Raw genomic sequence first — 16,028 nt, forward strand, 5'->3', positions numbered from 1 at the left:
AACACCGTGCAACAGATATTCCAGCAGATATAACCAACTACGTGCAACAATTAAAGCAGCAGATGGAATCCATTAAGTCGGTTAAACCACGAACCCAAAAGGCGAAATCATTCGTGCCCAATGAACTGGACAAATGCTCACATGTATTCGTCAGAAATGATAGAGTACGACAACCGTTACAGACTACTTACGACGGCCCTTTTAAAATCATCCGAAAGGACAACAAAACGGTTACAGTGGAAAGAGCAGGTAAACATGATTCTGTTAGCATCGACAGAGTAAAACCAGCATTTTTCGAGAACACTGAAAAACAGACAACTGTAAAACCGTCTAAACCTGCAGCAGAGCAAGCGCCATTCAAACTACCTGCAACAAACAATACTTCAGATCGAAGTTCAGCAGCAGCAAAAGCTGCAACAAGATCAGGAAGAAGAGTTCACTGGACAGATAGGTAAGTAGCAACCACCATATTTATCTAGACCAAATCCTGAGATTGCTCTCATAACACAAGAAAATCCTACTTTATATGGATTACTATTTTTTTATTGGCCCCACGGATTATCAATATGCTTACATTTTAACTTTATGCAATTCGTTAATGTTAAATAAACACTTGTATAAACATGATATAAAACGTTTCAACACACAAGCTGTTGTTATTGAAACTTAACTTGTAGCACCGATCGGAAGTGGAAAACCTGACAGCAGGAGGCTAAGAAGATCGAGTTGAAGAGAATATAAGGGGAAAAAGAGAGTGTGGACTGGAAGAATCATGCAGAATGTGATGGACAAATAATGGAAATTCGCAAATGATGTATTCAATGCAATGGTTGTGATATTTTATCAAGGTTGCCAAATGCCCAGGTAGTATGGCCGAGAGTGTGTGTATGAATGTATGGAAATAGTTAACTATTTTAGCATTCGCAAGTTAGAGGTTCAATCAATATTCATTGAACCGTAGATAAAGTGAATTTTTGAAGGGAATTATCACGACAACTTGTCAATTTTCAAACCTACTTCATACAAACACCACAAACCGGTATATCGTATGCATTGAGGAATAAGATTTGCAAAGACAAATTGCGAATTCTGTCTGATTCATTGCATTGAATATAACATAACACCACGTTCTATCACCATTTCTATTTACATCCGATAACACCTTCAAGGTAAAACTGATTACTTCTTCTTCAATCTCAGTGTAAACAACGTGTTTGTCTAATGAACAAAAACATAATTGTGTTGACCTCTTTTTTGTTTATAGAATCAGCTATGATCATACTTTGTTTATCATTGATCACCTCATTGCATCTCATTAATCAATAAATAATCTGGTATTCTCTATTGTGTATCGTGGGTGTCATGTGAATGTTGGTTGTTGTTTATTTGGCTGACATCAATGATGAGTGAAATTCTCATTTTACATATTATTATTACTACTTTTCTAAAAAGAAGATGAAGTGAAAACAAATGTCCTGATTGTCAATTCATAGATGGTCTTGCTCCAGCTATGAATAAACACTATAACCATTCACCAATTAATTTCAAATGATCGTAGTGGTAATTTTATTTAGAAAATTTGAATTGTTTTGTTTTTGTCGTAAAAGCGTTCCTGTCACCTTCATGTAGTATTTCCCAGTTGAGAAATATCTTAAATGCTGTTGGTTTATTGCGCCTTTCAGTGTGCTGTTTGTCAAGTCTCCGCGAGGACGGCTTTGTGCGGTATATATACGTTTGGATTCATGATTATTGTTATCGCTCGTTTCTGGCTGTTTGCAGAATGTACTTACCCATTCCAAACTTGGAATTCTTCCTCTAGTTAGCGGGGCTGGGGCGCATCACAATGTCTAGCTTATTGGTCTTTGGTCACTGAGTCTTTGTTCTCGTTCGCAGATTAAGTGAAATCGTAATAGCTTGAGACCTAGCAACAGAAGACTGCAGTTAACACGAAACTGCTTTGACTAGACAATTCACATAAATTCTTATTCAAGTCATTCCTGTAGCTCGTCTAAGGTTATTGCAGATCATATATCCAAGTAAATAAGGACGGTCTAATATGAAGTCAGCATTTCCATAGTTCAGAAAGCAACGTCGCTAAAAATATGTCAAACACAAGAAACAAATTATAGCATACGAACTCTGACCTGGAATTTGAAGGATGTTCTTGCACCACAACTGTGATGGTGCATGGCGAGGTCGAGATTATTCCGAAGTCACAAGACAAACTTCCTTGTAATAGCCGGAACAACAATTAATTTAGATACATGGAATGTTCGGACAATGTGTGAGACCAGGAGGACCATTCAATCATTATGTAAATGAGGAAGTGCAACATGACAGTGGTCGATATCAGCAAAATCCATTGGACACAACTTAGACAAATGGTTTGGATTCGGTGTAGATGCTAATGTACTGTGTTTACGATGAAGACGGTGCTCCACGGATATCTCGCCTTCATCATAGGTGACGCAAGTTGGCAAAAGCCAAACGAGGTTTCTGAGTCCGTGCTAAGATTTAGTCAGACACCAACACATTAGGGCTGATCAGACTACCAAAATCGGTGAAATTGTCAACACGTTCGACTACATCATTCCCTATCCTCAGTTCAGGCGTTGATTCAGGCCAGTCCTGAATCAACAACTTGCATTTGGAGAGGGCGAAACTCATTTCAGACATTCTAACATTGTCGCTCAGTGCCACCGAAAAACGTTGCATTTCATCAGTGTTTTCACCAAACAGGACGACATCATCTGCGTATACTGAGTTGATAAGCGGACCTCTTGGAAGGAGATCAATGCCCGAGAATTCAATCGACGAGAACTTCATTTTTATCAGTAGGTCTATGATGAAGTTAAACAAAAGTTGAGAAGGTGGACAGTTTTGACAGACACCACGTTGCAAAATCAGATGACAGTTCGCCATAAGCTCTGACTCCACTAGTAGTGTTCGAGTGAACAGCCTTCACAAGGTTTATGTACTTCTGAGGTGTGCCTTTCAATGACAGACACTATCACAGCACCTCTCAATCCACTGAGTCAAATGCTGCTTTTTAATCAAGAAAAACTATCATCAGTACTCATTCATATACATATACCACTCTAATCCTTAGGAAATTGATCCATTTCACAGACAATGAAATGAAAATGTCTTTCAGGTCATTTGTGATTGTCATCGGTTGACCTTTGCGTTAGAACACTTCTGATTGGCTCTCCATATCAACATATGTCTTATTCATCAGAGTTATCTAATCATGAAAAAATGTAATTATGTAATTATAGGATTACGCTTAACTGATCTGTTTGTAAGTGAATAATTTCCATAAAAAACTTTGAGAAGTATTACACAACTTTCCTAAGTGATTCGATATTCACTTAATATGATGTGTTTGGATCTGTCATTTATTTATGTCAAATGGTATGGGCCATTCAGTGGGAGGCCGTGATTATCCAACTACTTATAATATGTAGAACTTGACAGTATGACATATCTGTAATCTTGAGAGGATTGACTTTCTCTGAGTACGTTGAACCCATATTACTCAATTTCAATCAGAGAATCAGATATTGAGCTGCTAGGATTGAAACTGATCTCCAGTAATATTCAGATATTATTGTTACTAGTATTTGATCATTGGTGTCTTTGAAGCATTGATCGTATATCCTGAGACCATTGAGTAAGTAATCCAGTTGTTAGGAAACGGGTACTAGGTAAGGATGGCAAATCAATTGTAGCATAGTATCCATAGCTTATTGGGAGATTGAAGGGGCGGTCTCTACTCCAAAAGGAAGTCCGTTGTATCGAAACAAACCCTTTTGAGTGTTTATTCTCAAGTAATGCTCACACTCATCCGCTACCGGAATCTGTAGATAAGCGTCTGATAGGTCTGATTTCGCAAAATACTAACACCCATTCAGTTTCGCAAATAAATCCTCTGCTACCGGCAATGGGTATTGATGGGCTTCCAGTGCTTCATTTAATCAGGCTGAATACATCACTTGAGTTCTGATTTATAATCATATGCCTATAATAGTTGGTTAGTGAAGATGTTATCATACTAACACTGTGATTTTATTAAGTTATATATTCACTTGGTATTGTTTGGCTTGTATTTTCCCATTGAGGTTTAAGACTGCAATTGATCGAGTCCTAGAGTGAACATCAACTCTGAGATGCAGGTACACCCAGCTGACGATTCCCAAATAGGACGAAATGAGTGTCAAACTGGATTCCATTGCTAGCCACTATCTATATTGATTTGAAGTAAGTAGTTTAAGGAAGTTAATTATGAAATTATTTTAAAAGAAAGAAAATATGGCTATGGACACATTGAGCATATATATTTCAACAACACTTTAATTGATCATGAATCAATTGAAAGTAGAGCATCATGATAAACCTGAATGTATTGAAAGGCCGTTTCATCTTATTATAGGACCCGTAAACAGTGCGTATCCATGATCCAGTTCAGTGCTTTCAGTTTTTCTATGGTTATATAGCTTCATCTGACTCTACTATAATATCCACGAAAACGGCCTCTTCTATGTTGATCAACAAATAAAAGAATAAATTGGAATGCAAGCAGATGAAGGTTATCCTGTTCATGTGTAAACATGAAATCTAAGTAAAGTAATGAGTAACACAGTTACAAAGTTATTTAACAGTGGTTTGCACAACATTAAATCAAATATACTCAAGTAAGATCGCATTCTCCCCAAATATCCTGGGACGGTTGAGAATGGGGAGATTCGACTCTCTCGAAATGCCCTCACATAACCATGTGCAGACATTCACTACCAGGGATGTTCAACTCGCTGCCATCTCGCGTAAACGTTGTTGTTTATGAAATTGAGAGGACGAGAAGCGAATGTTTGGCGCTTTAACCGAGTTGGTGGATATGGAGGCTCTACCAAGGGGAGTGGCAAAATCTTAACTCCAAACCAATGATGTAAATGGGCTCCAATATCCTAAAGAAACAAATGGCATATGAATCAATTGTTGTTAATCAGCTACCATGAGACTGCATTTCATAAAGTTACTCCACTGTCTTGTAGATTAGACCTTTAGATCAGAGGCTCTGGTTATGGGCCCCTAAGAAAACCATCTGCTTCATTTAAAGCACTAGGAACAATATTCTAACCTTTACATAAATCATTTGATTTATATGAGGGCATATAAATCATACTACTTACAAAACCATTTATATTATATAATGATATATTATCGATCACATTTGTTCTATACAAATAAATGTACTTTGTCAATTTTCATATTTGTCAATATTTTCCATCAAGGTCAGTATTTTCATTGTTACTATGGTGATAATGATATCCAAAAAAACTCATCATATTGCTATATTCCTACTTCTGAATTCGTTTCTATACAATTCAACATTTAATATAATAATCATAGAAAGGAATTGAAATAGTTCAATATACAATAAATCAATGCATAGTGATTATAATTCTTATGGAATAGTAAACCAAAAGAGTAAGTGATATGTCCCGATAATCATAATGAATGGTAATCATTTGGGATCCATTTATGGATCAATACTATACGTATATTGTTATTGTTAAATATTCGTCTCCCTCTTGTCATAAGCTTTATTTTGACCTATGGATGATTATTATACGATTTATCATTCTTGAATTATACACTAGACGGCCTTTTCGTCCCGATATGGGACTCCTCAGCAGTGCGCACCCACGATCCCGCCCTCCGCAATATTCGAACCCAGGACCTGTCAGTCTCGCGCAAGGCCCTTGACTAACTAGACCACTGAGCCGGCTGACATCCAACGGTGTTAATGTCTAACTTCAACCATTGTGATTGTTAAAAACAGTTTTCTTCTTTTCTTTTCGTTTCTTTTCTTTGTCTTGCTCTTCTTTCCTTCTTTTTCATTCAACTTAGAAAAGAGGATCCTTTAAACAGAAAATTCATTTGCAATAACATTTACAATAGAAATACGTTATGAATCCAATGGATTTATGCCGAAAATCTAAGAGGTAATAAGTTTCTTATTTACTTATTTAGTGAGTTAATTAAAACTAAGACACCGTGAAAAACTTGGAATCACTGGATGACCGTTTCGTCCCAATATGGGTATCTTCAGTGGTGTGTATCCATGATTATTATTCCTCGAGATTTGAACGTAACGCTTATTGATTTTGTGCATCAATACTTACCCTTTAGACGATTGAGTCAGTATCCAATGGTGTTAATGTTAAACTCTAAACAATTGAAGAAATTACATCACCGTTTCCATATTGATTATTATTGTTGATTTGTAGTTAATGTGTAGTTATGCATAATGATCTTATTAATACCTACTGATTTGAATCGTATGAATAACAATATTGAGTTCTTCAACAAAAGTGTTATATCCCAACGAGAATTATGAATGGCAACTTTTGAGAATTATTTATGGAACCAGTACTAAACTCGTATTGTTATTGTATAATAGTTAAGTAGCTAAGCTATACATATTCATGTTTCCCATATTATAAGCTTTATTTTTGTTGTAACGGGTGTGAAACTGCAGGTTTTAATAAGCAGCGTATTTATATCGATCGATTACAGTGAACACGCAAACACGTAATGGACGACCTAGTGCCCTGATTGGCCCTGCTTCTCTGTCTGTCCTAGCCAGTTGAGTCAAGAACACAAGTCACAGCCTCTGAGTTATGAATCATTGTATTTCAGACATACTCTATTTATATAACAAACAAACAAACAAACCAAATCGTACCATAAAATAGAAAACAACATTTACACAATATTTAACAAGTGAAATAAACATCGACCAATAGGAAATGTACATTTAATGTCCAAGGCCACCGTAGACTTAGCACGATAATTATTGGTATATTTTTCCGACTATCCTAACAATTTTAACCTATGAACAATTATTATACCATTTAATGTCCTTGAGACGTCAACATTTGAACGAAAACATGGGATACAGTGGACAACTAAGATGCAGTTGGATGATATAGACTTCGCAGATGATCTGGCCCTCCTATCGCAATCGCAACAACAAATGCAGGAGAAGACGACCAGTGTAGCAGCAGTCTCAGCAGAAGTAAGTCTCAATATACACAAAGGGAAAAGCAAGATTCTCCGATACAATGCAACACAACATGCACCAATCCAGTCACAATTGACGGAGAAGATTTTGAAGATGTGAAAACCTTTACATATTTGGGCAGCATCATTGATGAACAGGGTGGACCTGATGCAGATGTGAAGGCGCGGATCGGCAAAGCAAGAGCAGTATATTTACAACTGAAGGACATTTGGAACTCAAAACAACTGTCAACCAACACCAAGGTAAGGATTTTCAATACAAATGTCAAGACAGTCCTACTGTATGGGTTGGAAACTTGGAGAACTACGAAAGCCATCATCCAGAAAATACAGGTGTTTATTAACAGTTGTCTACGCAAAATACTTCAGATCAGTTGGCCGGACACTATTAGTGACAACGTACTGTGGGAGAGAACAAACCGGATCACAGTGGAGGAAGAAATCGGGTAGAAACGCTGGAAGTGGATAGGACACACATTGAGGAAAACACCTAACTGCTTCACAAGACAAGCCTTCACATGAAATCCTCAAGGCTAAACGAAAAGAGGTAGACCAAAGAACACATTACGCCGGGAAATGGAGATAGTCATGAGAAAAATGAACAAGAATTGGATGGAACTAGAAAAGAAGGCCCAAGACAGAATGGGTTGGAGAATGCTGGTTGGCGGTCTATGCTCCATTGGGAGTAACAGGCGTAAGTATGCAAGTAAGTAAGTAAGTACCGTCCTTGAGTTAAACCCTGTCTATTAATTACAGTGTCTCACATTCACAGCTACTTTTGGCTTGACCTTGTACAAATGTTATTTTCTATTTTATGGTGCAATGTGGTCTGTTTGGTTTGTATATAAACCCAGTGTGTTTGAATTATATGATTCATATTTCAAAGACTGATATTTGTGTTTTGGATTTAACATTCAGGGCTAGACAGAATGCAGAACCAATATAGACTTTAAACTGCTCGTACGGGGTTTAGGCTTTATTGGTCCTTTTGATAAATCACTGTTCTCTATTTGGCGTTATCATTAGGTTATATATATAGAAAGGGGGAACACAGGCCACAAGTTATAACTGAAGGCGGTTATGTTTTTGTTGATAATCATGAATGAAGAAGATACTTAAATTGAAATTCGCTTGTCGATTCCCTCTAATTATGATAAGTACTGACTTACCTAGGTATAATTTATCAAGAATTCAATTCACTTAGCTTGACAGACGTTTTATCATAAGTTTCATATGTAGTTTTTTGAAGAGATTTTCTTTTTCAACTCTTCAAACTAGAATACACATACAAACCTTACATAAGAGTGAGACCAGTAAATCATTGAGGATTGAAAACATTTTTATTTAAAAATTGCATCTCATTTTGTTCTAGTTCAGTAGTCCTTTTCAACCCCAACTTCTTAGATCCTAAATTCCATATGGAGTCATTAATGTACAATGATAAAACGTTTCATATTAGGTAGGATATAATGATCAGGATGGGGTTGTGGAGATTATTAAGTTATTGATTGAGATGATGAATAGATTGATGTTAGATTACCATTGATAACCTGGAAGTACTGAATGGCCGTTTCGTCCTATTGTGAGTCTCCTCAGCAGTGTGAATATACGATCCCTCTCGCGGGATCAAAACTTAACAATCTCAACAACCACTAAACTGATGATATTTATTCGTTTAATAATTATCATTAATGATTATAAAACTTGAATCAAGAATTTTCTCAATGAATCAATCTATATACACACACTACTATTCACGTTTCATATAAACAGTATTTTAGGTCCAAATGAAACACAATTGACTATGAAATCTTTACAAATTGAACAATCAAAACGTAACCATTTGTTATTGACTATCAATCAAAGAAACGATCATTTATATCCAATGAAATTTCATTATGATCAATTACTTGTTCAATTAATTAAAGAAAATGGTCATATACAAGTAAATAATTTAATTATTCCTAAATCGTAAGTAATAACATTAAAAAAAACACAATCTCTTGGTTGATTTCACTGGTTGAAATCATGAGTCAATTGAAGTTAGACCACCATGGAAAACCGGGTAGCACTGGACGGTTGTTTCATCCTTGTCTGAGACTCTTCAGCAATGTGCATCCACAATCTCGCCTCTCGCATGATTTGGATTGAAGACTTGTTAGTCTTGCGCCAGAACGCTTAACCATTAGACCACTGAGCCGGCTGGCATCCAACGGTGTTACTGTCTAACTTCAACCAATGCACGAAGTTGCTATCACGCACGAGATCGATAGGTCCTCTGTTCGAATATCGCGACTGGTGAGATTGTGGATGCGCGTTGTTGAGGAGTCACAGACTAGGACGAAACAACCGTCCAGTGCTACCAGGTTTTCCATGGTTGTCTAACTTCAATTGATTCATGATTTCAACCAGTGAAATTTCTGAAGTCTCTACAATATCCCTTCTCTATTTATTGTCAATGTTTCAGTTGATCAGTAATCTAATCTATTTGGTAATGTCGATTCAAGATTATTCATCAAAGAACATATTTTTGTATTGTGATATGTGGTACTTATATCGACATAAGTAGTATATAATGATAGTCAAGAATAGAATGTCTGACGGCAAAATGTTAAGAAGATCAAAGAGGTAAGAACGGGAACAAAGAGCAATTAGTATGAAAGTGCAAGAACAATCAGGTTTAAAACGATTAAGTGATATTTACAAAAGGAATAGTCAAATTTTCTCAGTAGCTCCAATTGCATTTACCAATTTACATGTACATGCCAAAGAACATATATTGGAAGAATCGAGAGAAGATTACATGTTTACATTTCTGAGGATGTTCCAAAGAAATTGAGGCTGAGAAGGACTAGGGCTCCCAACAGTGCAATAGCTCGGTATTCCCTTGACATCGGGCATATCATCGACATATCTTATGCTTATGGTGAAGCGATCACGATAAAGAAAACTTAGACTGGATCTTTGTATTCAAAAAGGAGATAGTACATATGCGGCAAGCAAATCTCCTTTGATTTGTTGGAGGGCTGTGATACCGCACGAGTGCCCAAACCGGAGCAGATGGTTTCCTTAGAGGGCCACACCTCGAGCCTTCGACCTAAAGGTTTGATCCACAAGGTAGTGGAGCTTCGTAAGGAGGTGCAGTTCCATGGTAGCCGGCAACCAGCGATTGGTTCATACGTCATTTGTTCCCTCAGAATACTGGAGCCAATGTGCACCATTGATTTGGTTTGTGACCAGTTAAACCGTTGGACATTCTCTTTTCGTCCTCTCATGTTCGTAAACAACACGAGAAGGTAGTGAGAGGGACTTCCCTGTCAGAGGCTATATACGCGTGGCCATGTGAGAGCATTCAAGAGGGAGAGCGGACTCTCCCCACTCTCGGCCATATCAGGGCATTTGGGGGCGATTTGAGGAACCACGACAACAATACTGAATTCATAATATTCTACATCTATATTTGTTCTAGCTTCATTTAAAGTCAAGTAGTTGGTGACTACTGAACTTCGACTATATCAGTAGGTATGGAGTACCTGATTTGAAACCACATAATTAATTTTGTATATACCAAGAGATGAGTGAAATGACAGAAATTGTGTTACAGTTAGTTTTCTACAGGATGGTGTCGCTAACCCCATGCCCAACCCTCCTTCCTTATCCGGGGTTGGGGCCGGCAGTAGCCCTCGGAAGGACTGCAGGCAGAGTTTGGAGTCTACACTGCTTATGTTTACCATTAAGATCATATTGATCTCTTCTTTGATTCCATCAACTTGAACCAATACATATTGAATGATCAGAGTATTCTATTGATTATCTCTACCTTTAATTGGCTTTGTCTATTCAGGATTATAAATCAAAAAACATATCGATGGAATGAATTTTCAAATCCAACAGCGTTGAATAAATCAATACAACTTCGACATATTCGACACATTCACGATTGTGACAATGCTATGCATAATAATAATAATAATAATAATAATAATAATAATAATAATAATAATAATAATGAACAATTAGCTGAGAACATTTTATATCGAACCAATGACAATTCTGCAATTGATATGATCACATTCAATACAGATGGTCGTAAATCCAGAATGAGGTATACTTTTTAAATGTATCACTACAGTATGTGCTTATTTACTTAACAGTTTATTCTATGTTAAATCCATCCAGGGCGTCCAAGTCATCCGATTGAAATACGCGCGAAATTGAAGTTCGCAAAACAACGATGTGTCCACAATGGCGGTTCGTTATTGAATAATACACTAAATTAGTTACAAACCTCGGTTTGGGCACCCGTGCAGTATCACAGCTTTCACACAAATCGAATGATAAAGTATGAAGCATATCTATTCGATGCTTCGTTGTATCAATGTGTTTAAATAATAATATAAGAATAACAAGTTAGATTAGATGTTCTTTTTGATCTATTTTGTATACATTATAATTGTTATATCCTGGTGAAGATTGAATAACGAGTAGCGTCTGTGACCTATTATTCGACTAATATTATCTATTTATTCTTATGGTATACATATTCAGTAACTAGATTGCGTATATCTATATTTCTCTTACTATAAGCTTCATTTTAACCTATAGATTATTAGTACACTCTTTATTGTTCTTAGATTACTTTCAATTTATTATTTACCGTAACCACGTTCACAGCCACATTTTGGCGTTACTGTGTATGAATGTTATTTCCTATTTTATGGTGCATCGCTGTCTGTTTGGTTGGTTCATAAACCCAGTATGTCTGAAATACATGATTCGCTTAATAGAGGCTGTTGTTGACATTCTGGACTCAAGTGGACGGGATAAGCAAGCAACGAACCATTAGGACGCTAGGCTGATCAGACGGTTCGGATGTCATTAGTTTAGTACAGTACACGGGTGAATAAGTCTTATTTTGATTGGTGAATAGATTACGTGATAACAAGCGGATCAAAAAGTCACAACAGAAATCAATCTTTATCATTCATCCTCCTATTCTTCTGTTAGTGTACTAAGTCGTATAAGTCCAGAAGTGAGTGTCTAGAATAGAAGGGTTGTGTAGTGACCAGTCTATGGAAAAGTGAACTCCACGTAGAATGGTATTTCATTAGAAATGTTAGTCAAAAAACAAGCAGACTCTTTATTCATTTCAAGTTAAATCAATTGTTCGAATTGACAGTCTGTGTAGAGAACTTATCAATATATTTTGATTGAGATCATGAACTAAATGATTTTAAACGACCATTGAAAACCAGGAAGCACTGGATGACCGTCCAGTGCTGCTGGTGATGGTCAGATATCAATCACTGATAATGCTTGATATATGACTGGATAGAGGAGATTGTATAATTTTTCATGAAGATATGATTGAAATCATTTGAAAGATTATTGAAAACACGAAAGATGTTGTTAAGTTTGTTTTCCATTGTTTCTACTTTATCCCTTTCTACTCTTCTGTATACTGTATTATACTACTGGTTTACATTCAGTAAGCAGTTGTATTCCGGACAATTTTCACACTCATATTATAACGCAAATTGTACTGTAATATTCTGAAATGTTCACACATACTTATAACGTTTATTGTACTTGTCATTGTACTTATTATTATGATTACTGTACCTTAATCACTGCAGCGGTTATCCACAGTTTCGTGCATATGTTTAAACGCAACAGTTTCCATATTGTGTGCTCTTCGTTCGGGTTTTCGGTTGTTGATAAACATTTATCAAATTTAGTCACAGCTATCAGCTGTCCTTTGTACTATCGTATGTTATAATTATTCTTTATGTTACACTTAAAGGAAGCCTCCCTTAGTTTCATTCTTGAAGGACGCGTTTAAACGCCCCAGACACCTCAAAAGTTGAGGTTTCTAACTGAATGTTGTGTATTATTTAATAAAGAACCGCTATTGTAGACAAATCGTTGTTTTGGAACTTCGGCTTTTCGCGTATCTCACTCGGGTGAGTTGGACGCTTCGATAGACTTAAAAGATGTCTATTCTAAATTATAGACTCATCATCACTATGAGTTAAAATATAATGGTTTACATTTTCAATTCTATCATAAACCATTGGAAACCTTATTTATCACAAGTTATCTAATCCTTGACATTATTTACATCTCTATAGGCGATCTACACGAAATCCTACCTCATCTCTCATTGTACTAATTGGCGTTCATTAGCTAAGGCATATGTTCAACTCTGATAAGATTGATATTCTCTGCGCGTTTAAAATAGACATCAAATATCCTTATAATCTGAGATGTTATCATTGGCGATATTCATCCAACGATTGATCTTTTTTTAATCTATGAAATTGTAATTCCTTGGTTTAATAGTTTTGAATGACAGTTGCAACTTCATACATGTTTGTATTTCTCTTGATGATTATCAACCATATTTGTTTTCTGTTTTTCAATTTGCATAAGGAATAGGATGAGTCAATTGTTTCCACGTTGTTCTTATATTCCAAAAGGAAAATCTTCACATTCAATATCTAGTCTTGATGAAAATGAAATAGATGAAGTTCGAAAGAAGTTAGATCATCTTCAATCATTACTAATACAAGTTAAAAATCAACTCAATTCTTCACCCAAAGATGATGATGATGATAATAAGGACAGCCATAAGATCGATGAAAGAATCTTTGCAAATACTTTGACTGAATTGAGTCTTTTACAGACTACTGAAATGAATACTGAAGAAAATGGACAAAAGATTGATGATTCATGGCAAAATTTGCCTAATTATGTTACATTTTCAGTGAAAAAATCACATGAATATGCTGTGAGAAATTGGTTACTATCAAATTTCAGTCATATTTAACTACTTATATCGATAAAAGTAGTTAGAAACAATTGTGTGAATTAATTTCTATGACATGAAGATCAAGTTTGTCTTTATTTCTTTTTAAATAAGTGTTTTCTTAAACTATCATTCATCTCATTATAATTAGCATTGGTATGTATGACATCCATCTTATCAGTGTTCATCTTCACTTTTCTCTTTAATGTTAATTGTAGAATGTTTCTGGAAAGAATAATTGATTTATTTAGATATTTGTGAGTGTAGACTAAATCGATATTGTTGGATAATGTGGTAGATTTAACGTAAACCAAGAGCTTCTTAACCCAAACGAATAAAGTCGGAATGTGATTAGACAAACTTCATTATAGTTAATGTTCAGTCAGTCAGTACAATTTCTCACTTACGTACGTACGTACATCAGTTCAAGTTGCTATACCACATCGGCACACATATACAAATGTTCATTCAAGTCCCATAGTGGTAGAGGTAGTAAAAGTATCAGCAGTAATCGGAAACATTAGGGTTTGAAAATGTTATTCAATGATGTGACGACGGAACATCCGGTGAACTTGAGGACACCTATGATCAAATACTAGTAACATTAATATCTGAATATTACTGGAGATCACTTTCAATCCTAGTAGATCAATATCAGCTTCTTTGACTGATATTTGGCAATATGGGTTCAATGTACTCAGAGAACTGCAATCCTTTCAAGATTACAGATATGTCATACTGTCAAGTTCTACATATTATAAGTAGTTGGATAATCACGGTCCTCTACCGATTGGCCCCTTCCATTTGATATAAATAAATGATAAATCCATACACATCATATTTAGTGAATATCGAACCAATTAGGAAAAATGAGCAATACTCCTGAAAGTTTGTGTATGGAAATTATACTGTAGTTACATAAAAAATTAGTGACATATTTTCATAATTAGATAACTATAATGAATAGGAGATATGTTGATATGGAGAGCTAATCAGAAGTAGTCTAAGGCGAATATCAACCGATGGCAATCACAAGTGACCTGAAAGACATTTTCATTTCATTGTCTGTGAAACGGATCAATTTCCTAGGGATTAGAGTGGTATATATATATGAATGTGTACTGATGATAGTTTTTCTTGATTAAAAAGCAGCATTTGACTGCGTGGATCGAGAGGTTCTGTGATAGCGTCTGTCATTGAAAGGCTCACCTCAGAAGTACATAAACACGTAAAGGCTCTTTACTCGAACACTACTGGTGGAGTCAGAGCTTACGGCGAACTGTCATCTGATTTCTCAACATCAATTGGTGTCTGTCAAGGTTGTCCACTGTCTCCATTTTTGTTTAACTTCATCATGGACCTACTGATGGAATTATTGTTCTCGTCGATTGAATTCTGGGGCACTGATCTTCTTCCTAGAGGTCCTCTTACCTACGTACAGTACGCAGATGATATAGTACTGTTTGGTGAAGTCTCTTGCTGATTCCAAACGAAATGAACGAGCAAATCGCGATCATTCCTCTGAGATAAGAGATAAAATCAACAGTCCATTTCTATTAATTTAGCTGTAGCTAAAATACAATGTGATACATTTCTATGTCTGTTACCAGTGTTTGGCCAGTTGCAAACTTACCATACAATAATGCAGATCTCTGATTCACAGTTGAACAACATACAACTACACGTACATCAGCGAATGAAAGGCCATGAGGATTGGACACAAGAGTTTTATAAATACCACAACAGTGATTGTTTTCACTTGATTTTCCTTAACGGAAGTAGTATTCTTTTATGACTTGAGAATTCTAATCATTTTGTCAGTCACATTAACAGATTATTACGAAGAGAAATATTTTATTCTAACTAAGATTTATATTACAGTCACTAGACAGAATAGAGTATAGACACTACCATATGATCTCATTATGAGATGGAATGAGGTGATAATTGACAACAAAGTATGATCATTAGTGTTTCTATAAACAAACGAGGTCAACACAAATATGTTTGTTAAGAAAATGCACACAGTTCAGAGGTTTTTGTTTCATTAGCAGGAGTGACATATATAAGAAGGTCAGTGTGTGCTGCTTCGATCTCTGGTGGACACAACTAAGCTGGTCTATTCAAGAGTTGC

The 16,028-nt window shown here is 35.9% G+C and overlaps 1 protein-coding gene across 2 annotated transcripts; it reads left to right on the forward strand.

The window, feature by feature from the left end:
• Positions 1-5,417: 5,417 nt before the first annotated feature.
• On the forward strand, positions 5,418-14,145 carry MS3_00002583 (uncharacterized protein). 2 transcript variants are annotated; one of them, XM_051210180.1, is made up of 4 exons: positions 5,418-5,487; positions 8,860-9,057; positions 10,931-11,191; positions 13,519-14,145. In XM_051210180.1, exons 2-4 carry the CDS (start codon positions 8,891-8,893, stop codon positions 13,913-13,915), a joined length of 825 nt encoding a protein of 274 aa, XP_051070147.1. In that variant the 5' UTR covers positions 5,418-5,487; positions 8,860-8,890; the 3' UTR covers positions 13,916-14,145. The 2 variants fall into 2 exon arrangements, with proteins under 2 accessions (XP_051070147.1, XP_051070146.1); XM_051210179.1 differs by having other exon boundaries at positions 8,860-9,031.
• The last annotated feature ends 1,883 nt before the right edge of the window (positions 14,146-16,028 follow it).

The sequence above is a fragment of the Schistosoma haematobium genome, chromosome ZW (genome assembly GCF_000699445.3).
Source record: "Schistosoma haematobium chromosome ZW, whole genome shotgun sequence".
Lineage (NCBI taxonomy): Eukaryota > Metazoa > Platyhelminthes > Trematoda > Strigeidida > Schistosomatidae > Schistosoma > Schistosoma haematobium.